General features: G+C 40.1%; 1 protein-coding gene and 1 non-coding gene across 3 annotated transcripts in view; both read left to right on the top strand.

Moving 5' to 3' along the window:
* Positions 1–24,614, top strand: part of RXFP1 (relaxin family peptide receptor 1) — a 72,813-nt gene that overhangs the window by 3,045 nt on the left and 45,154 nt on the right. Inside the window, exon 2 of one of the 2 annotated variants that reach the window (XM_029076347.2) lies at positions 18,039–18,176. In XM_029076347.2, coding sequence (XP_028932180.1) covers positions 18,039–18,176 — 138 coding nt within the window. Of the gene's footprint in view, positions 1–18,038; positions 18,177–22,462; positions 22,542–24,614 lie in introns of those variants that run through there. The other variant, XM_029076349.1, reaches the window with a different exon arrangement.
* LOC114815857 lies at positions 20,245–20,382 on the top strand. Its single transcript, XR_003763659.1, has one exon. It is a non-coding gene; the product is annotated as a small nucleolar RNA SNORA7 (small nucleolar RNA).

Here is a 24,614-nt window from a genome sequence, read left to right as displayed (position 1 = left end):
TCCAGTTTTATTTATTTATTTATTTATAGAATTTTTATATATGTTTATATATCTATAATTTTATTTATTTATACTGATGCTATTGATGCCTGTTTACTTGTTTGGATGTCTGTCTCCCCCCTTCTAGACTGTAAGCCTGTTGTGGGCAGGGATTGTCTCTATTGCTGAATTGTATTTTCCAAGCGCTTAGTACAGTGCTGTGTACACAGTAAGCACTCAATAAATATGATTGAATGAATGAATGAATGAATGAATGAATGATACCAAAGAGGGGGGAAATCTCAATAACATTTTCTTTCCTGAGAATTTTATTACAAATGAAGTATTTTATATTTATGAAGTTAAAAAAACTTCTAAGACATAATTTCCTGCAGTGTAGGAAATCAAAAGGATATGCAGTGGTGGCAATTTACAGTAATTTGGGCACAGCTGTAGGTATTTGTTAATAATGTTGGCATTTGTTAAGCACTCACTATGTGTTAAGCACTGTTCTAAGAGCTGGGGTAGGTACATACAAGCTAATCAGGTTGGACATAGTCCTTGCCCCACATGGAACTCCCAGTAGTAATCCCCATTTTGCAGATGAGGTAACTAAGGCACAGAGAAGAAAAATGACTTGCCCAAGGTCAATCAGCAGATAAGTGGTAGAGACGAGATCAGAACTAGGGTTCTTCTGACTTCCGGGCCCATGCTCTAGCCACTAGACCATGCTGCTTTCCTATATATGAAGAGGAATTTTATGTATTATTTGTATCAATTAAACATCTAGTCCAGGGTATTTCCTCCCAAATACTTGTCTTGTACCTTTCAGACTTCAGCAGATTGTTCCACAGAATACCTTCCCTCTAATTAAAAACACTTATCTAAATGTATCTAATGCACAGCCAGTCTCTACCTCACTTTGTCCCTTCCTGTTTCTAATCGGTTCTTCTCCATTCTCTTTTTAAAATGTCTCTACATTTTTCATTTCAAATTAACAAGTGGGGTCCAGAAGAAAGCAGCAAGCCAAATGAAAATTCAGAAGGTTCTAGGAAAAGATGACTTAATTACACTAGTTATCTTTCAATCTGTTGGCCCCAGAGTCATAATCTCAGAGCTGAAATCATGGCAGAGCATTAGCAATGATTCGTAGAGTTTACTATATGTAGGGAGTGGGTCTACCAACTCTGTTATATTGTACTCTCCCAAGCATTTGGTACAGTGCTCTGCTCACAGAAAGTGCTCAATAAATTGATTGATTGGTCAATCAACTGAGGTGGCTAAAATGTCAGAGATGGAAATGACAGGGATGAAGGACATGCATCACTTTAACTTCTGCATCAAGAAGGATATTTTCTGACTAAATAATACCTCCAGAACTGTTTATGAGCACATACAAGATTATGGATTGTTTTTGCTTTAACGTTTCTTATTAAGGTTATTGAGAGAAAAAAGGACAAATCTTTATAAACTGGAATTACTTCAAACTAGTCGAATCCCCCAGAACAAGTGAAAGGCTGGTATATCTTAATGTTCAGTAGGCTTCTAATTCATCCTCTACTCAAGTTTCCTCCATAAATTAAATAAAGTTGGTATCATAGTGGGTACCTGTAATCACACTGCATAACTGCTAGTAGGGCCCATCTGAAAGACTGAAATTTAAATGTTACAGAAAGGTAGTAGTGGGATTCTGCAGGGTTTGCTCTTATTTAACAATTTCATTAAACCAGCCAGAAGAGGAGTATGTTCATTAAATGTATTAGTATGGTATAAAATTGAGACTTGCAGAGATGACAGCAATATATAATGGATAAATAAATAAAACAGTAAGCTCTAGGATGCTACTCTAAGGAGGAAGAAAAACATCCACAAATTAAAGGGAGAAATTCAGGCTTAGCACCCAAAACACATAGCAGGATCACAGCAGATAGTGGACCACAAGTTACGTTCATATCTCAGCAATTTAGTTCAGTTACTTAAAAAGGACACAGGAATGCATCAAATGACATTGACAACCATAAATGATTATCATAATTGGAGTATTTACCAGTATTGTGCCATGTCCTAGAGTAGATACAATCCCACACAGTGCTCACAGTCAAAGCAGGAATGAGAAGAGGTATTTAATTTCCATTTTGCGGATGAGGTGACTGAGGCCCAGAGAAGTTAATTGACTTCCCCATCAGGCAAGTGGCAGAGCCCAGGTGAAACAGGGACTGTGTCCAACTTGATTATCTTGTATCTATCCCAGTGCTGGTACAGCGTTGACACATAGTGAGCGCTTCATATACTTGAGCTCATTGTGGGCAGGGAATGTCACTGTTTATTGTTGTATAGTACTTTCCCAAGCGCTTGGTAACGTGCTCTGTACACAGTAAGCTCTCAGTAAATACCACTAATTGACTGACCCACAGCAAGTACCTAATTAATACTATCACCACTGCTAATACAAATGGTAATACTGATAATAATAATAATGATGGTGTTGTTAATAATAGAGGTACAGATTCCTGGGGTGGGGGGCAGGTGAAAATATGGAGAGTTTGCCATCTTTAGACCAGGTATGGTGGCATTGAGTAAGGGGGGAGCAGAAGTGTGGGGGGAGAACAGTCGTAGAACAGGAGCTGAGCCCGTCATTGGGGAGGGATTGTCTCTATCTGTTGCCGAATTGTACATTCCAAGTGCTTAGTACAGTGCTCTGCACATAGTAAGTGCTCAATAAATACTATTGAATGAATGAATGAGCAGAGGTCACCAGGGGCATAAGACGAGAGACCTTGCTGGCCACCAAGATCAAGTTGGCAGGTGGTGAACCACAAAGGTTCAGTCAGCACTAGGGAGTTTGGAGAGGACAGGAGACTCAGGAAGAGAGTGGGAGCCTAATTCCACCAGCTCTCCACAAAGCCCTTCTGCCTTTAACAATAAGAACAATAGCAATTATTATTTTTATTTTATTATAATTACAGTCATTAATATTATGGTATTTGTGAAGTGCTTACTAGCAGCGTGGCTAGTGGATAGAGCACGGGCCCCGGAAGTGGCTCTGCCACATGTCTGCTGTGTGACCTTGGGCAAGTCATTTCACTTCTCTGGGCCTCAGTTACCACATCTGTAAAATGGGGATCGAGACTATTAACCTCATTTGGGATGGACTGTGTCCAACCTGATTAACTTGTATCTACCCCAGTGCTTAGAACAGTGCTTGGCACGTAGTAAGCACTTAACAAGTACCACAGTTATGATTATTATTATTATTATATGCCATGTACTATACGATATTCTGGGACAGGTACAAGATAATCAGGTCAGACACAGTCCAGGTACCACACAGGGCTCACAATCTAATGAGGACAGAGAAAAGATATTGAATCCCCTTTGGGCGGATGTTTCTGGGGATAGAGAAGGATGTGAATTGATTGGTGTTTGTGCAGGAGTTTCTGATAACCAACCATCTTATTTGCCAATACCACATTCAGAGGCAAAGTGGGAAGGTGGGAGGTGATAGTCTGTGTCTCTTTGCTGGAAACAATAGACTATTTTGGGGAAGGCTTGCTCAAGCTGTAAATTTAATAGAATCATGCTGCAGTATTTTCACAGCTCCCTGTCTGGTCCTGATGGTTGGAATCTGATAAACTCAGTTTTGGGGCTAATTCCTTTCTTTGCTAAAATGCTAAATAGAGGCTCCTTTCTCCAGTGAAGCCAGGGAAGCGTTAAGGGGACCTATCTGTCTCTTTCTTATTTTCAGGTTGGTTCTTCCAAGAAGTGATTTTTCTAAATTGTGTAAACCTAGCCCAATATATGCATAGGTCTTCTCGCTTAATTCAGTATGGGGCTCCAAATCTGGAAGAATGTTGAGAGAGCTGGAGTGTGGGGGGAAAACATTTCAAACATCCAGCTAGCCATTCTCCCCCAGTTTAAAAAAGGAAATTGTAGGATGCTGAGAAGGGATGAAGTAAAACCAAAATCCAACCCACAGTCATCTGAAATACTCTCAAACCCACCCATCTCATATCAACACCAGGAATCCAATGAAAAAAGGTTTTTCAAGTCAGATTTGGTTGCAACTTTTCAGATCTATGTGCTTTCTACATAGGATTTCCTACTTATTCAATCTTGATTTTTCACTTGTCTTGCCAAGAAAATGTGTTTAATTTTAAGCCATGTTGTTCTAATATTGTCTAAGACTATGGATACACTAAATGTCTTGAGAAACAGATTTTATGTTTATGATGATCATTTCAAATATTCTATTTAGTATCACTGGATGCCAGATAAGAAACTATACAAAATCTGAAGGTAATCACTGCTCTAAGCACTGAGAGTAATTAATAATTATGGTACTTGTTAAGCATTTACTATGTGCCAAGCACTGTTCTAAGCACTGGGGTAGATACAAGTTAATGATCTCAGTTACAGTCCCTGTCCCACATCGGGCTCACACTCTTAATCTCCATTTTACAGATGAGGTAACTGAGGCCCAGAGAAATGAAGTGACTTGCCCAAGGTCACACAGAACACAAAAGGCAGAGCCAGGATTTGAACAAGGTCCTTCTGACTCCCAGGCCCGTGATCTATCCACTAAGACTCATGTGGACATAGGCGATTTTTTCGATTTTGTTGGTAGTTTAATAAAACAAGAACTTTAAGAGGAAATTTAACAGTCAATCTTGTCAGTACTCTCTGTAATTCAGGTCTGGAAACAGCGTGGCCAGGTAGAGTCTAGAGTCAGAGAACTCTAGGCCTAGAGTCAGAGAACTGGGTTCCAATCCTTTCTCTGCGACCTGCCTGCTGTGGGAACTTGGGCATGTCACTTAACTTCTCTGTACCTTAGTTTCCTCATCTGTAAAATGGTTTTCAATACCTGTTCTTCCTCCTCAGACAGTGAACCCCACATGTGACAGGGACTATGTCTGACCAAATTATCCTGAATCTACTCCAGCACTTAATACAGTGCCTAACAAGTACTTTTTTGCACTCTCCCAAGCTCTTAGTATAGTGCACTGCAATTGAGTAAGTGCTCAATAAGTATGATTGATTGATTACCACAATTATCATTATTAGAAGTAGTAGTCATAGTAATAATAATGTTGGTATTTAACAGTACTAGAAGTAGGTTTACAGAGTGTCAGGCTGTGTGGAATAGGGAATAGAAGATCTCAGTTAAGTTTCTAAACTGCCTTACGTGATTATCCAAGACTTATCTTTAAAATCAGTTTGGTATAAATAAAGTCCAGTCAACATCTGGCATTATATTAATGTCCAATAATGAGGAGCTTCCTTGTACATGAGAATCTTTTTTCTGAATGTTTTAAAATCACTTCTCAGAACAATAAAGTTTCAACTTCATTTTGTAAACAGAGACCCACAGCAGTAGTAGATAGTTGTACAGTTAGTTTCTGCAAGAGAAACTATTCAATAAATACTATTGATCAGTAGTTTAAGTGGCATTTGCCAGGTGCTTTGAATGTTTGAAACACTGTACTAAATCCTGGAAAAAAATATAAGGAGGCTGATTGAGACACATTCCTGACTTACCAGTCTGTGAGTGGATAAAAGCTGATACTAGGTAACATATACTCAGAAACACATCCAACTGGATCTGTTCAAGACCAAAATACAATAAATCCAGTAGTATGTTCCCAGAGGCAATAATGTATTGCCTCTGGGATTGGTCCTTTAACCAAACTGTGTCCACCTTCCCAATGTTCCCATGTTTTACAGACACTTGATGATTGGACCAGTGGGGCATAGGCAGGGAGCTCCCACAGCAGCCCAAGCTGGTGGCTGGGGATTCAGGGTGACGTTGGTCTTCCCCAACAGATCAGAATTCACCTGCACATCAAAATTCACCAGAATTAAGGACTAACTTGCAGAGCTGGAAAGATCATTCAAATCAGCTGATTCCACATTTTTTGGTGTATACTTCCGCTGGATTCAAGATTTGGGTGCTGGACGAATCCAAGGGTCTCCAGAAAAGTGGTCAGAGTCTGTACCAACCTGCCATGGAGAGCTCTGGCTGGGACTCGACCTCCACGGCCGCTCTTGGCTTCCCTTCAAAAGTGCCGTCTCTGGGCTCATGGAGCCCAGTATCTTTTACTCATCTCTGTATGAGGAAGGGTGGGGTCCAGCTCAGGACAACCCCCCACCAACCAGGGGGTGGAGGGCTTCAGGAAGCTAGGGGATGCAGTGGTCAAGGAAAGATGGGATCCAGGTTTTGGAGGGGATCCTTCCAGCAGCCTCCTTCATCACCAGCACCAAGGCCCTTTGGTCATCACATCCATTGTTCATTGTTTACGAACAATTGTTTATTGTTCTATTGTACTCTCCCAAGTGCTTAGTACAGTTCTTTGTACACAGTAAGCCCTCAATAAATATGATTGAATGAATGAATGAATGAATCCATATAACAACTCTGCCTCCATAGACATAGAACCTCATTTTCTCACTTCTCCATTTAACCCCCTTAAAACAACCCTATTTTCTGCTTCTTTCACATACACAGTCTCCTTCTCTGTTTCTCTTTCTCTATCTCTCTCTCTCTCTCCTTGACTCATTTTTATTGCCCTTCTATAGGTTCTCTTTTTGATTTTGCTCCTTTCTTTCAGACTGGCCGTCACTAGACGTAGCATTAAAGACAAGCAGCTGTGGTATAAAGGCAAGACCACAAAAGGAGCATAATAGATTTTATTCAAAACATGAAAAGGTTGCTATGTTTTCTTTTTCCTGGGAAGACCAATTTAATTTGTTTACTGTACATTTCTGCAGCACCTTTTCTCTTCAGAGTACAATCTGATAAAGCCAATGAAATGGAAAATTTGGGACTCATTAGTTTGGCAGGGACCAGAAAGAGTTCTTCCAGGTAATTTTATCCCCTCAAAATCCAAACTATTGTAAACATCTTCCTCTTTAAATATTCCCCAAAGAGGGTCCATTTTAAATTGCATCTCATTTTTTGCTATTTCTTTCTATTTTGGCATTATCTTTCAACACAGCATCCCCTATTTGTGAATACACACAAATAAGCTTAGGTAATAATGATCTTCTCATGTTTGTTAAACTCTTCAAGTTGCTTAAGCTCATGAAGGTGTAGTTGTGATTTGCAGAGAACCTTTGGCAAGATAAAGTTCACAACAGTCAAGCACTTTGGCTAGACCACCACTCTCCCCACGTTTGAAGCTTTATAATAATAATAATAATGTTGGTATTTGTTAAGTGTTTACTATGTGCAGGGCACTGTTCTAAGTGCCGGGGTAGACACAAGGGAATCAGGTTGTCCCACATGGGGCTCACAGTCTTAATCCCCATTTTACAGATGAGGTAACTGAGGCACAGAGAAGTTAAGTGACTTGCCCACAGTCAGCTGACAAGTGGCAGATCTGGGATTCGAACCCATGATCTCTGACTCCAAAGCCCGTGCTCTTTCCACTGAGCCACACTGCTTCTCTATTAAAATATCTTCTCCAAGAGGCCTTGCCACCTAAAACTCATTTCCCCTACTCCCTTTACTTTCTGCTTCACCCTGGCACTTGGATTTGTACCCTTTAAGCACTTGATATTCACCCCACCCTCAGCCCTACCGCACTTATGTACATATCCATAATTTATTTAGATTAATGTCTATCTCACCCTCTAGACTATAAGCTCCTTGTGGGCAGGGAACATGTCTACCAACCCTGTCGTATTATACTTCCTCAAGGGCTTAGTACAGTGCTATGCACACAGTAAGCACTCAATAAATACCTTTGATTGAGTGACCTGTCCCTCTTCACCGAATCCTTCTACAATGAGCACAGCTTCCCTTTTTTCTTGAAGTTCAAGATGTCATTTGGCTTGCAGTATCAGCCATCTTGAAAATGGTGTGTGTGCAGTTGACCTCGATATTCGAAGACCTCACCACTGATGGTGAAATTCCCCAGTGAGTGCACGTGTGGCCGAAAAGGCCAATGTGGGATATAGTCAAGGCGATATGGTGTGTCCCTTTTTGTTTGAACTGTTGAACTATTTCCTCTTTTGTTCATTCACTTGTAGTTATTGAGTGCTTACTGTGTGCAAAACACTGTACTAAGTGCTTACCATCCTGTCTACAATTCCTCATAAATCTTTCACTCAAAGAGTGCCACCCCTTTCTTGTCGGCAGTATGCCATCTTGAAAAGCAACACAAGTGCTTAGTGAAAAGAGCACAGTACCGGGAGTTGAGACCTATGTTCCAGTTCCAGTTCCACCTTGCCTGCTGTGGGACCTTGGTCGAGTCACTTATCTTCTCTGTGCCTCATCTGTTAAATCAGAATTAAACATCTGTTCTCCCTCCCCCTTAGACTGTGAGCTTCACATGAGAGAGGGACTGTCTCTAATCTGAATGTCCCTATCTACCCTAGGGTTTAGCACAGTGTTTGGCACATAATAAATACTTAACAAATATAATCATTATGGTAGACTGCCAGGCTTCAGTTAGGGTGTAGTTTTGTCTGAGGCTTTGTTTTACTGTCTTTAAGATGGTGTACAAAGGGAATTGGTTAGGGACAATTAATCCTATCTTCTGTAACTGAGGGAAGTGACCAGGCTAATCCATGTTAGATGTGGGGGTTGATAAGGATGAGATATCACCAAGGCTTAGAGAAGATCTAAGGTAAAAACAGAGCCTGGAGCTGTTCCCTATCATCTGCCTTCTTAAGTGAAACTAGAGAAGTCTAGGAGTCTGAAGAGATTCCAGTCATGGCAGTTACGTCTGCAGAGGTAGGGGAAGAGGAAAGAGGGAAGAGGGGAGAAAATTCTGCATCACCAACTTGTTCATTCTCTTCCCCAATCTGGAATTTCTTCCCTCTTCATTTACGGCAGACCCAGATCTCTCCATCTTCAACATCTTTTGGAAATCACGTCTCACTTAGTACAGTGCCATAAACAGTAACCTCTCATAAATACCACTGATCGATTGACTGATTGATCGAGACCTTCCCCAATTAATGTATTATCACCCCAGTTTATGTGCCTCCAAAGGCCATTTCAGCCCTTAAGTACTTTCAACTTCTCATAGCTCTTCTATACTTACCTTACTCACACTGTTACCTAAGCATTAATCTATGTACATATCCCTCTTTCCTTCTTCTTCCCATTTGTGCTTTATTTTAGAATCTGCCTCCTCCTTTAAATTATAAACTCCCTTAGAGCAGTGATTGTGTCTTCCAATTCTATTTATACAGTGCTCTGCACATGGCAGGTGCTCAATAAATACTCTCCCCTGACTTTCCATCATCCCACCACTAGCTTTCCTGACTCACAAGGTCATAGCCTTGGCATTGTTCTTGACTCCTCCTATTCAATCCACAGATTCAATCAACCACTAAATCCTGTCGGTCCCACCTTCACATCATTGCTAAAATCAACCCATTCCTCTCCATTTGACCTGCTACTATGTTAATCCAAGTATTTATTCTATCCTGCCTCAATTGCTGTCATTAGCCTCCTTGCTGACTTCCCTGCCTCCTGTCTCTACCCACTACAGTCCATATTTCACTCTGGTGCTGGTCCCATCTTGTGTTTCACTCTGGTACATCATGAGTGCTAAAAAAATTATTATTACTATTAATGAGTAGTCTTGACCATACAACTACTGATGAATCCATTGTTGACTCCAGGCATATCTCCCAGAGCCTACAAATAAACTTCCAGGCCCGTAATCATTGTTATCTCCTTGCTGAACTGGAAAAGAGGTCAGAGTTATAGTATGTAAAGATGGACTTAAAGTTTGTGAACAGTCCTTCCCCTCCCATTCTAAAGAAAAGTCCTTAGATAATAATTGTGGTATTTGTTTAGTGCTTGCTAGATGCCAGGCACTGTACTAAGCGCTGGGGTAGATACAAGGTAATTGGGTTGGACACTGTCCCTGTCTCACATAGGGCTCACAGACTTAATCTCCATTTTCCAGATGAGGTAACTGAGGCACAGAGAAGTGAAGTGACTTGCTCAAGGTCACAAAGCAGACAAGTGGCAGAGCTGGGATTAGAAACCAGGTCCTTCTGACTTTCAAGCTCGAATCCACTAGGTCAAGCTGCTTCTCAATGCTGTCCTTCGGAAGACTAATCACTATAGTTTCTTCCCTGGAGACAGACTGCCATGTGACTCTGTTATGTAAGTTCTACAACACTTTCAACCTGGAGTATGTGCTAGAAACACCCAGTTCATGCTTCTCAAGACATCGTTATGTCAAAGGACAACTGTTAAGAATCACAAAGCGCCACTCCATCACTTAGATGGGAAGGATGAAGCACCTCATCAGTGCAGCTGCTGCTATTATTGGCTTTTCATTTTTTTTTACTTTCTTTCTGCCAGAATTTATTTATATTAAAAGTTAACTCTGCAGTCATGTTGAAAGTAGGTGGCCAGGTCAAGTACCGGGGATAGAGAAAAGTAGAAAAATAGCAATCTCCATAATGAAAAGCACTTGAATTAAATATTTGAGATTTGAAAGTCAGGTACTCACTATATTGATGGGGCAAAAAAATTTTACCAGCTTAAAATTATGCCCCATAAAAGCAACAGGTTTACACTCTTTAGATCTTGATGCGGAAATGATTTGGAGGATTGGGGAGAAGTGGGGATGTTAGGTGGGGGGAGTGGGCTAGAGGAGTGTGTTGCTAAGTTTGTCTTGTCTTATGCCGCCACGTCATCGCCGACCCTTAGCGACGCCATGGACGTATCTCTCCCAGAATGCCCCATCTCCATCTGCAATCGTTCTGGTAGTGTATCCTTAGAGTTTTCTTGGTAACGACAGGGAAGTGGTTTACCATTGCCTCCTTCCACGCAGTAAATTTGAGTCTCCACCCACGACTCTCTCCCATGCCGCTACTGCCCAGCACAGGTGACTTTTGACTTGCAGTAGATTGCCTTCCACTGGCTAACCACTGCCCAAGCTAAGAATGGAATGGATATACCTCTGTTTGACTCTCCCTCCTGTAGTCAAGACTGGTAGAGGACTGGAAACTCTCCACTTGCGACCCTGAGAGAGGTTTGATAAGCTAATGAGCCTGAAATTATGTCGCCAAAAGTTTAGACTTTTTAAGCCAGAGGAACAAAATCACAAATTCTCCCCTCAAAATCCTCATTTCCAGTCCTTTAAACTCCAATTTAAGATAATATCACCGATGTTTCTAACTGAGAACAATTGCCATAGATTGTGCTAGAGAAAGTGCATTTTAATGACTTCAGATCCGAAATCATATGGTATTTAAAAAAATGAATTTCTATGTTAAACTATACTGAGAAGTTAACAAGTGAACTGTCTAGACCCCTGATTGAGGAGAATATAACATAATCAGCATCTTTAGTTAGGCAGTCTCTGTAACTGAGATCCATAAATACAGTATTATCTTTCTCCTGATTTTTCTCTATCTGGGCTTGTACAGACAAGCTACCCTCCCACTAGGCAAGCACACCATCACACAAAAATTGTTGTCAGAGGACCCTATTCACATGAAAGTCAGGTACCACATTTGCCTTATATTGAATACAAATTAATACAAACTAAAATCATTTTAGAGATGAGTTAATTGAAGCACAAAGAAGTGAAGTGACTTCCCCACAGACACACAGCAGGCAAGTGGCAGAGGCAGGATTAGAACCCAGATCCTTCTGACTCCCAGGCCCAAGCTCTTTCCATTGTACCATGCTGCTTACTGTGAATAGAGCATTGTTCTTGCACATGGGAGAGTACAATACAAAGAGTTGTTAGACATGTTCCTTGCCCACAAAGAGCTTACAATCTAGAGACGTGGCCTATTTAGTTTTGATATTATGGAACACCAACCACAGTTCAGAGTCAGTTTGCTCCTACAGAGATACAGAGTTTGTGTCACTCAAACAAAGAACAAATATTAATCCCTTCCCATTAGACTTTTCTGCCGAAAAGGAGCAAAACAGTGACTGAGAGCTCATCTTCGACATTTGAAACATTTAGCAATCCTAAATCTGCTATTGTCAATTGGATATCAGAAGTGCTTTTTTTGGATTTTCAAATCAACGGATTCTCCAGTATTTAAGTTTGACCACCCCATTCTAGTCCCTCAAATATTTTTAACTTTATCATCTGTGTCACTTGTATGCATGTATGTTCCTCCTGAACCTATGCATTCATTGTACCAAGGCCTAAACATTTCAGTGAAATACTGTGAGGGGGGGCGGGGTGGACCATGTAGTTTCTTTCAGAGTTTTTCTCATTCATTCATTCAGTCATATTTATTGAGCACTTACTGTGTGCAGAGCACTGTTCTAAGCGCTTGGAATGTACAATTCAGCAGCAGAGACAATCCCTGCCCAACAACTGGCTCACAGTCTAAAAGGGGGAGACGCACAGCAAAACAAAACAAGTAGACAAGCATCAATACCATCAAAATAGATAAATAGAATCATAGATATATACACATAATTAATAAAATAGAATAATAAATAATATATACAAATATACACAAGTGCTGTGGGGAGGGGAAGGGGGCAGAGCAGAGGGAGGGAGTAGGGGCAGTGGGAAGGGGAGGAAGGGCAGAGGGAAAGGGAGGGCTCAGACTGGAGGAGGTGAGCTCTCAGTAGGGCTTTGAAGAGGGGAAGAGAGTTAGTTTGGCAGCTATGAGGAGGAAGGGCATTCTAGGTCAGTGATAGGACGTGGGCCAGGGTCGACGGCGGGACAGGCAAGAACGAGGCACTGTGAGGTTAGCGGCAGAGGATCAGAGTGTACAAGGAGGGCTGTAGAAGGAGAGAAGGGAGGTGAGGTAGGAGGGGGCATAGTGATGGAGAGCTTTGAAGCCAATACTGAGGAGTTTTTGCCTCATGCGAAGGTTGATAAGCAACCACTGGAGGTTTTTGAGGAGGGGAGTGACATGGCCAGAGCGTTTCTGTAGAAAGATAATCCAGGCAGCGGAGTGAAATATAGAGACTGAAGCGGGGAGAGACAGGAGGATGGGAGTTCAGAGAGGAGCTGATGCCATAATCCAGTTGGGATATTATGAGAGATTGTACCAGCAATACCACAGTCATTATTATTCTTTTTGAATCTCCTAGATGACAGTCCTTGAATGGTTTGCTCCCATCCTCTGTAGAGGCTGTTTGCTTCTCTTAGACCTTATTCTCTCCTCCAGTGACATTAGGGAACCTAAACGCCACAGACCAGGGAGACATTTTGTCCTTCATAGTCCTAGCAACTACTGGCATTGATAGTAACAATGACAATACTATTGCAAATTTCAAATCATTATGAACTTTAACTTAACACTGTGCAATCACTTGAATCCCATCCCTAGTCCTTACCTTTTTTTCTGTATTTGTTAAGCAGTTACAGTATATCAAGTACTGTTCTAAGCAGTGGGGTACAAGATACAAAAGTCAATCAAGTGGGAAAGTCCCTAAACCCTACAGTGCTCAACTCCAAATAGGAAGAACAGGTTTTCAACCCTTATTTTACAGAGGAGGCAACTGAGGCACTGAGAAGTGAAATGACTTGCCCAAGGTCACATAGCAGGCAGTTGATAGAGCTGGATTTAGAACCCAAGTCCTCTGATTTCCGGGCCCATGGTCTTTCCAGCAGGCCACACAGCTTCTCACACTGCTGCTTTTCTGCTCCCTTCTTCCCTACCCCTTTCTCAAGTTCCATACAATCTCCTCCTCTTCCATAATCACATCATAAGATGCTCCTCAATTTCCCTTACTTGATCCTCTCTTCTCTTTCTCAGGCAGCAACCAGGCTCCATCCCAGATAATTCCACATCATCCTTGTGTAATTCACAAAAGAAAAGTTTCCCGAATGAATGTAAGATAACTGGCCACTAAGTAAAATACAAGGATTTTCTATTTGAGCATGCAAAATTATACCATTTCGGAAGAAGCGTAATCAAAATAGGAAAACTTTACAATCTCTCAGAAACTGCTGCACATGATAATTATAATATCTAACATTTCTTAAAAGCCTCTTGAGACCAATTTCCCTGTTATTTTCAATCAAAACTGTGAATATGGAAAGTTCTTTAAAAAAATCAATCAAAAATATCATTTCCCAGGTAGCTATGATCTCACTCTAGGGAAAAGTAATTTCCATAATGCCTCTATTGGATTTTTCCAAGATAAATTCAGCATTTTCTTTCCAATTAGGGTTGCATATCCCCTGCTGGTGTGATTAGCTGTACCTCTCGGCTAATGTCAATTGCTCTCTGCTGAGTCTCCCAAAAGATGGAGAATGCATCTTTTCCATCCAGTGCATATTAGGGTCTAAAAGTAATGAGCAGAATAACAGGGTTTTTTATCTTATAATAAATTTATCTTAGAATGAATTCATCAGGTCAATACAGTTCACAGTAACCTGCAGACACATGACAGATATTTGAAAACCACCTCCCTTTAGACTTGGGATTTACATACTTTTTGAAGGTCAGTGCCACCAAAATCCACAAAACCCCCAGAGTAAAACACATGATTACAAAATTCATTGGTTTTTGAAAATGGTGTATAAATTATTTTCCCTGGTCCGCATTTTCTTCTGGAAAAGTCAAGAGTTATCACTCGATTAAGAAGTGTAGGGAAGCTCTGTAGCCTAGTGGGAAAAGCATGGTCCTGGGAGTCAGAAGGAGCTAGGTTCTGAACCCTGCTGCCCACCTATCTGCTTAGTGATCTCGGGAAAGTCACTTAACCTCTCTGTGGCTCATTTATCACATCTGTAAAATGTGGATTAAGGCTGTAAGCACCATTGAGACATCAACTGGGTCCAATCTGATTAGCTTGTGTTTACTGCAGCGGATGAGTATCATGCCTGGTGCAAAGTAAGTGCTTGGTAGATACCATAAAAAAAAAGTATGGTCAAGAGAGTCAAAAGAACACTCATTCCCACAGCAGTCATCTATTCCCTATGAATACTAAAATGCAAGCATGCAGGTAGGACCATTCATTTAGGTCAGCCTCCAAGAGGCTGGAAGTTCCTAATCGGTTTGCCTCTTGAAAACCTCTGAACTGGCAAGTGTCTGAACCCCCTTAATTCATCTTGGAATGTCCCTCCAAATCAGGGTCCTAGAGAAGAATCGTCATCCTGCCGGCAGCCACCAGCAAAGCACCAGCTTGGGCTGCTGCCAGGTTTGCACTAGAAAGCTGTTTGCGGCTGCTACAAAACAAAGCAACAGCTCATTGGGGTTTTACCCCCTCATTGCCTTAACATGTCCAGGCATCCCTCATTATGTACCTGAATTTCAGGGAGCTTTCCCTCCCTTCAAAAGATGACCAGTGAGGCTCCCCAGAGTATCCAGGATAGAGAAGGAGAAGGGATAATTGGCAAAAATAATCAGAATATTTACTCAGTGGTCTAGGGTTTTATAAATCCTAAATCCTTTATAAATCCTTCCCTGCCTAATTTATAAATCTGGAGAAGCAGCGTGGCTCAGTGGAAAGAGCATGGGCTTTGGAGTCAGGGCTCATGAGTTCGAATCCCAGCTCTGCCACTTGTCGGCTGTGTGACTGTGGGCAAGTCACTTAACTTCTCTGTGCCTCAGTTCCCTCATCTGTAAAATGGGGATTAAGACTGTGAGCCCCACGTGGGACAACCTGATTCCCCTATGTCTACCCCAGCGCTTAGAACAGTGCTCGGCACATAGTAAGCGCTTAACAAATACCAACATTATTATTATTATTATTATTAAATCAGTGCACTGGAAAACTGATTTACAAATGGGTAAAGGATATGTTCCACTCCAGAAGACTTTGTCAAAGTACCAGGCAAAAAGATCTGAAAAGCAGACAACCTCCCAAAAGTAGACATTGCCGCCCAGGATCATTTTGCTCTACAGATATAGAAATAAATAACCATTCACTAAAAGCATATAGATGGAACATTATGACCGCACAAAGTCTTGCCTCTACCCAAAATGCCATCCAATCTAAAGGAGGTAATGAATAAACATGAAAGAACACAGAGTGCATGGCATTTGGTCAAAGCATTTTTAAAAGCCTTTCCGATTTTTCTAATCTTTTCCTGTATCAATATGCCTGGCTCCCAAGTGAGAGGAAGTGTAGGAATAGAGAAGATATTTAGAGGAAGCCGACAGATAAAAATAGTCAATTTAAAAGTTTATGGATTTTCTCATTTCTCAGGGGGTCCCAGGGAAATTAATGCACTTTGACCCAGGAGAAATCCAGTCCAGATTTTTCCTCTTACTTTGACCTTCTCCCCGCTGACTCTTCAGAAGACAAATCCCAAGGGTCCTATCCCCTCCCCTCTGGCTAGGCTGAATTTCAGCTAGTTCTTCCCTGCCTAAAGCCACGTGATGGAGACTAGTGGCCCAAAGATGAGCAATGTCACCGGTCAGTGACCACTTTAAAATATACCTCTTAGCTCGCTCCTCTCTTGACTCCATTTCCTTGCTCAAGCTGCTCACCCTGCTTAGAATTTCCTTTTTTAACACCCCACAAAAATACTTGGATTTCCAAGACAAATATTAAAATAAGGGAGCAAACCATTAAAAAGAGGGAAGAGAAGACCAATTTTTGCAGCTGCATTTCACTCAGCATGCTTCTGGCCTGCTCATTTCAGCACTTGTGAGATTAGGGGAATTCACCAATTTAGCAATAGTGTGTTAAGGTAGGAGGTTACTCTGAGTTTTAATATTTGTAGGTACAGAAACAGTTTCTCAGGGGGAGGGGAGGTTTCCTTATGATCTTATCCTCAAAATAAAATAAAAAGGCAGAAAAAAGTTGATTTAATCAATCAATGAAATTTTAGTGCTTACTATGTGCAAAGTACTAAGCACTTGGGAGAGTGCAATACAACAGATTAGTAGAAACTTTCCATGCCCACACAGAGCTTACAGTGATTTCCTATCAACAGTTGTCTGTTTTATCCAACTAAGTCATCAGATAAATCAGTGATATATTTTGAGTGCTTACTATTTGCAAAGCACTATATTAGGAGCTTAGGAGAGTATAGTGTTCTGCACATAGTAAATGTTTAATAAATACTATTACTGTTATTAGTTCCACTACTAAAACAGAGTTGGTAAGCATATTTATTGCTGCATTGTACTTTCCAAGTGCTTAGTATAGAACTCTGCACATAGTAAGCACTTAATAAATATGATTGATTGAATAACTGAATGAAATCCTGCCCACAAAGGAACATCTTTAGCGAATTATTTTGAGTACCTTTAGATTGGAGGTTGTTCTTTTAAAAAAGTAAGAAAAAGAAGCGGGTCTCAACACAACTCAACTTATTTATATGTGGACTGAAACTCTAGCTATATAAGTCTTGGGTTATGATGATTTATAACCTTCAAAATGTGTTTCTTTTGGTTTCATATTAAAAGATTGAAGAATAATTAGGATGATATTCATTTATTCAGAGCTAGGCACATAGTAAGCACTTACTAAATACATCACTATTCAAAAAAAACTGTTCATAAAGGAAGAAGCTAGATGTCATCATAACTATGACCAAGTGTGCTAAAGTGGACTAATATTTTGGCTTTTCAAACATTCTGCTTTTTCATAGACAATGTTCCCTCTAAGAAGTCAAAAAGTCTCATGAGTGGAGTAAGGATTAGGAATCTAATCAGAATTACTACCCAAAAACCCTAGTGAACTCTACAGATCAGAACTGGAATTTGAAATCTAATATGTCTTCCAGAGCCAAGATAATCCAGTTCTTAGATTTGTTAAATTTGAAATTCTCCTTTAGAGGGTAGTTTGAATGATCTCAGTCAGTGGACCTCTCCCGGCTACTTTGGAAGCCTGGTCCACAATTGGCTGAAAACGCTTTGCTGCATATCAGATGAAACCTATATTGATGTCTGTTTATTTGTACTGATGTCTGTCTCCCCCTTTCTAGATTGTGAGCTCGTTGTGGGCAGGAATTTTCATTGATTATTTTTGTATTATACTTTCCCAAGTGCATAATACAATACTCTGAATGCCATAAGCACTTAATAAATATGATTGAATGAATGAAAAATTTTCTCATTACCAGTGAGTTACCGACACTCTTTGTCATTTGATTTTCCATCTTCTAATAAACATAAATATATTTTCTCTGCTCTTTTGTTCAAAGTTGTTCACAGTGCAGGACAGGCCACCCCGTGTCCTATTGGACATTTCCCCTGTGGAAATCTGACAAAGTGCTTGCCTCAAGGACTCCATTGTAATGGGGTGAATGACTGTGGAAATAATGCTGATGAAGACGACTGTGGTAGGTAACAATCAATCACTCAATGATTCCCTTCCCTTCTATTTCACCATTTTAACACTCTTAACCCCACTTTAACATCTCTCTTCCCAGCTGAATGTATATTTAGTTGTTTAATACAATTCTTTTCAAGTTGTTACTCCCCAGAAAGCTCCAATTTACCACTTTCCTTATCCACATTTGGTGCTGGGCTTGTAATAGCAGTGTTACTGTCAGTGTGATATGTAACAGTGGCACACTTCTAAGAGACTGAGAATTCTAGGGGGATACAAGAAATCTGGTAAAGACAAAATTTACAAGCAGCAGCTTTAGGAGTATGAGTCAGAGTTAATTGTGATTACTAAATCCTTTAAATGCTTTATAAAGCACATAGGGACAGTTTATTCTCAGAGAAGACACACAAGGCCCAAGTCGAATGAATGAATATTGAAAATCTAATTTTTTTCCCCAGCTGTATCCCAAAGAACTTTTTCAGTTAAAACTTTATCTCCATTTTCCAAAGAGAGGAAATTGATCTTTCATCTAACATGGTTTTAACTTAAAACACAATATTACCATCCCAGCCAGGTTTCTGACAGGAAATTGTATTCTTCCCAGATGAATGGTTCCAGGGCTCTGAAGTTAGGTAGGCTGGGGAGACAGTCAAGGATCTGTGCGATGAGGAGGTTTAGATTGTTCTATCCAAGGACCTTGAGTGTGGGTTTGGCCCCAGACACCAGACTTGCCCATTAGGAGATGTCAGGCTGTAAATGGAAATGGAAATTTCCCCGGTTTTGGTTGATAATTTCTGTTGTCAACAATCTAGGCAGGCTTAAATCTAAGCTGTTGGCTAAAAGCTTCCAAAGGAGCTGTCATGCCAACAGACCAGAACCACTTGGGCCATGGAGACAGGTACAGCAGTGTCCATGTCTCTTGGGCTGCAGAGACTATGATGCCCATAGGACTGAGAAAAAAGACACTTGCGACAATGTGACAAGCTTGCCTAGTTTAGACACCAAATAAAAAAAGATTTAGTGTTGAAAATATTCATATATATATTTAAAAGAATGATAATGAATAGATGATTAATTAATGCAAGATAAATAAAAGAAGATGATGATAAGACAAGACCATTGTTTCATTCAACTCTATGTTCTACCTATCAAACTCCAAGGAGAATATAAAAAATAATCAGAATATTCAGATGTAAATAGATAGAAGGGAATATGGATTGGAATGAGATGGAGGTTCATTTTCTTTTGCTTTCCAAACTTGGTTCAGGAAGCTAGTTGGAAAAACCAAAAAAAGTAATGTTTGGATAATCAACTTTCCTCTGCATTTTTCTTTTATCTTGAAGAGGATTATAGTAGATGATCTGGCAATAGAAGCCTTTTTTTATAAGTTAATGAATCAGCATGAGGCCTGACAGGAATATTTTAGTACTTTTTTTGGATAAAGAAATCCCTTTCACATGCTAATGAAATTTAATAACCAGTATTTTCATGTAGAATAAAATTAATTGTGCTAACTTCTAACCCTATACTTTTGTTACTCCTCCTACTTTTGAGTAGTGACTAGTATAAACGAAGAAATCATCATAACATATTTCTTTATAATGTAAATTTGACTTCCAATCACAAATTAGAATTGAATTATGGTTAATGAAGCCATACATATTTAAGAGTCCAAAGGCCAGTCATATGAGCATTTTATGTACAGTATTTTAATGGCATGATCAAGCAGGAAAATAAAGAGGAAAAGGTTCTAGAGAAACTCATCTAAAGCTCCACAACTGAAAGTAGGCAATGTAACAGATATTGAAAATAAACGGATGAAAATCTCTTAAGCCAATAACCCTCACAGGGCAAGACAATCAATCAATCAACTAGTCAGTCAATGGAATGTATTGAAAATTCGTTGCTTTCAGAGCACTGTGCTAAGTGCTTGTGAAAGTATGATACGATGGAGTCGGTAGATTCAATCCCTGCCCACAAAGAGTTTAAAGTCTATAAGGGGAGACAGACATTAAAATAGATTATGAATATGGGAAACAGTAGAGTATAAGAATATTTTCATTAGTACTATGGTACTTCCCCTTTTAGGGTCACACCTGTAGAGTTTCCAGTACTCTACCAGTTTTGACTATGGGAGGGAGAGTCAAGCAGAGGCATATCCATTCCATTACTAGCTTGGGCAGTAGCTAGTGAGTGGAAGGCAATCTGCTACAAGTCAAAACTCATCTGTGCTGGGCAGCAGCGGCACGGGAGAGAGTCGAGGGCAGAGACTCACGTTTACTGTGCGAAGGAGGCAATGGTAAACCACTTCCTTATTTTTACCAAGAAAACTCTATGGATATACTACCAGAATGATTGCAGATGGAAGTGGGGCCTTCCGGAAGTGATATGTCCATGGTGTGGCTGTGGGTCGGAGACAACTCGACAACGTAAGACAAGACAGAGAGTAGGTTGGAGGAATGTTTCGATTGGGTTTTAGTGGGAAATCCGTGAGTTAAGATAGGTGATTGCTCTGAGCTTTAGCATTTTATCATTTGTTGGTACAGAAATAACTTCTGGAATTTATTCTAATGATCTTAACCTCAAGATAAATGAAAAATGCAGTGTAAAGTTGATTTCCCCAAATTGGTTCATCTCTTGTATGCCATCAAGTTATCAAATGAATCAGTTATATTTATTGAGTTCTTACTATTTGCAGGGCACTCTACTAAGTGCTTAGGAGAGTACAGTGCACTGCACATTATAAACACCAAATAAATATTAAGTACTTTTTGCAGTGTGGTAAGAAAATGGAAATACAGTGAGGTCATTGGTGCAAATCTGAATAATTCCATATAGATTATACACTAGAAATGAAATATTTTGTGGAGCATATTTTTATCTTTTATATGATTCAGTCAAGAGTGCAGTAATATAATTTCATTTTAAAACTGCATAATGCATGTTGGTAGAAAGATACTATGCAAACACCCTTCAAAATGCTGGACATTAGGGGAAGGATTGATCAGCCTTTTAAAACAGCTGCTGCTGCCTGAAAAAGAGGATTGCATGACACTTCTAATTTAAATCTCAAAAACTATTTGCAGAATTGAAGAGTTGGTTGGAGATGGGGTCTGGAGAGACTGTCAGAGAGGAGCAGAGAGATGCTAGTGTTCTCAATCTTTCAGAGGCCCTTTCACCCAACTTTCATAAATGTGGGGATAATTTCAGCTACTGACAAGTGCAGCTTCTTCTGCAACTATTGCAGTGGTGGGAATTACAGGTTTCCTGGGGTTGACCATAGTTTTCCTCCTATTGGAACATTCCAACATAATAGGGATGTTTTCTCATCTATTCTAAACAAACAAGAAAAAACAAAGTGAAAATGGGTTGAAAACATTTAATCATGTATTGTCTGCTATGACATATCGTGTTCATTTTTAGTTTCACTTCCATCATTTCTAAAATAGCCAGGAAACATCTTGGCTACTGTAATTCCTTCTCTAACAATAGAGCTTGTGACATGTTCAGAAGGTTTAAGCCATTTTCAAGGACCTGCCCTAATGACTGCCTCCTAGAAATCCCTATATATGGGGAAAAGAGTTAATAATAATTGTGGATTTTAAGCACTTAATCTGGGCCAAATGCTGAGGTAGATGCAAGGTAATGGATCAATCAATCAGTGTTATTTATTCAGCATTTGCCATGTTCAGAGCACTGCACTGTAAGCTCATTGTGGACAGGGAATGAGTCTGTTATTACACTCTCCCAAGCACTTAGTACAGTTCCCTGAAAACCGTAATCATTCAATGAATACAATTGAAAGATTGAGTGAAATGAACTAAGCACTTGGGAGAGTACAATAAAACCGAGTTGCTAGAAATGGTCCACCACCCAGAAGGAGAAGAGAAATTTACAGTCTAGAAGGTAATCTAATCAAACACAGTCCTTGTCTCACATGGAGTTCACAGTATAAGGGAAAGGGAGAATAGGGATTTAATCCCCATTATAAAGATGAGAAAACTGAGGCTTGGAGAAGTAAAGTGACTTGCTCAAGGTATCATTGCAGGCAAGTAGCAGAGCTGGGATTTAAAAAAATACATTTTTTAATTGATTTGTTAAGGGAGTTAGGCAAGCAATAGGTGGCCATTAGATTGGTAAAATCCTCGTCCCACTCCCTGCTCCAGGTGTTTGGAATAATCTGGAGAGGACATGGCTCTTGAGCCAATAGGATGAAATGCCCATCCACCCACATACCCCACTCTGATTTCAGGGGTGGAGTTAACTGGAGGGGAGAGAGTAAGAGCTTTTCAGCTTCCTGTACTAGGAGCTGGTGATGAAATAGGAGGCTTTGATTTCTCTTCTGGGAAATCCCAGATTCAATTCATTACATGGGGTAAGATATTGTTTTTTCTTCAAAATATATTTGGGATAAAGTGAGAAAGTTGGTGTAGGTTATAGGCATGGTTGATGGATCATTACAGTTTAAAACCAAGTTTTTAGGACTATCTCAAGCAACTCAGTCCTCAATCCATGTGGCTGTCTCATTAGGGCTTATTTCCAGCTGGGTAGTATAGTTAATCAATCCTAAAATCTTTCAGGAGTTGCATATCATTAACTTGTGAGCCCTTCCATCAGTGTTCTGGGTTTGTTTTTCTCATGTTCAAAATTTAAGTTCTGTTTGTTTCTTTGGTCTGATTTTTGTCTGTAGCTTAGTCTTGTCCTCTGGAACCTTTTCAACTTTCTCAGTGGAATCCATGTTGGAGTGTTTAGATTAATATCTGCCTATGATACCTCTGTATACAAGTTAACTATGGTGGTCCTGACTTACAGATATGTCAGAATTCTGTCTAAAGATAACCTGTATCTTTTTCTGGGTTCTAAATTGGAGAAGCAGCGTGGCTCAGTGGAAAGAGCACGGGCTTTGGAGTCAGGGCTCATTTGTTCGAATCCCAGCTCTGCCACTTGTCAGCTGTGTGACTGTGGGCGAGTCACTTAACTTCTCTGTGCCTCAGTTCCCTCATCTGTAAAATGGGGATTAAGACTGTGAGTTCCACATGGGACAACCTCATTCCCCTGTGTCTACCCCAGCGCTTAGAACAGTGCTTGGCACATAGTAAGCGCTTAACAAATACAAATACCAATACCAATAATATATAATTCGAAAGGATGCAGGTTTCTCGACTCAGTTCTATATTTCATTTTCAATAGCATTTATTGAGCACCTACTGTGTGCACAGTACTGTACTAAGTGCTTGCAGGGGGATGCAAAAGAGTTGGAAGGCATGATCCCTGCCCTCGAGAAACTTGCCATTCTTTGCCAATCACTGAGGATCCCCGTCAGGTCAGGAAATCTGAGATGAGGAGGTACAAGGGGTTTGGGAAGCATGACAGCCATTGGGGGGAAAGAGTTGCCTAGAGAAGAGAAAATTGTAATGATGAAGTCTCAAAAATATTTGTGGGTTTCAGTTGGTTTTTCAGAGATATTTTACCCTTGGGACAGCTTTGATCGGTTGACTAGGGGATTCTGGAGGCTTTCATCTCCTCCTAAAAATTCCAAGAACCTCTTTCTATATTTTGATAAGAGTTACCTCTGAAAGTATCAACCGATAGAAGTTTGTGTTAGGAAAAATAGTTCTAGCAACTCCCTATCCAGGGCATGTGCAATTTAAATTCCAGTGCACATTGTCCAGCTGTTCTGATTACTCTGTGTAGTTTACTTCATGGGATTCTAATATAACAGCCTGAGGCTCCTTTCTTCCAAATGAATGAGCTTTCCGAGAAATGATCCTCCATTCTGTTCTATATTGATCACAGCTGACCTTGCAAGTTCTATAAATGCAGGAGTCAGGTTTGAAGTATTCATTCCACCTTCCTTTTTTCTGAACTCATTTCTCCATAAGGATATAATCAGTTTTCCTTAAATTAAAAAAAGATTTGACTTGTATTCTTTCTGCTAGACCAAACTTCAAATTATGTGAATTTACACAGCACAACACTTTAACCTTCCTTTCAGAACAGAGGTTAATGTCAGATTAGCCTAATGACAATTGTCGCATCTTTTTCTATTGCTTTTATCATTAGCTACTTTAATATTTTTCACTAAACTTTTTTCTTCTATCACTTTTTTTCATAAGCTGTAAACAAGCCCTGCCACTTGAGAAGTAACTTCAGTCCATCATAGCCATACATGGAATCCCAACACATTCTGTACTTTGAAAAAAAAAATGGTATTTAAGTGCTTACTATGTGCCTGCCAGTCATTGTACTAGTAGAAGTGCTAGAGTAGATACAAGCTACATGAGCTCAAAGTATTAATCTCCATTTTACAGATGAGATAACTGAGGCACAGAGAAGTTAACTCACTTGCTCAAGGCCACACAACAGACAAGTGGCAGAGCTGGGATTAGAGCCCGGGTCCTTCCAACTCCCAGGCCCACTAGGCCAGTCTGCTTTCCACGAGGCCTCC

This window comes from Ornithorhynchus anatinus, chromosome 12, assembly GCF_004115215.2.
Source record: "Ornithorhynchus anatinus isolate Pmale09 chromosome 12, mOrnAna1.pri.v4, whole genome shotgun sequence".
Classification (NCBI taxonomy): domain Eukaryota; kingdom Metazoa; phylum Chordata; class Mammalia; order Monotremata; family Ornithorhynchidae; genus Ornithorhynchus; species Ornithorhynchus anatinus.
This window is presented reverse-complemented; position numbering and strand designations above follow the sequence as displayed.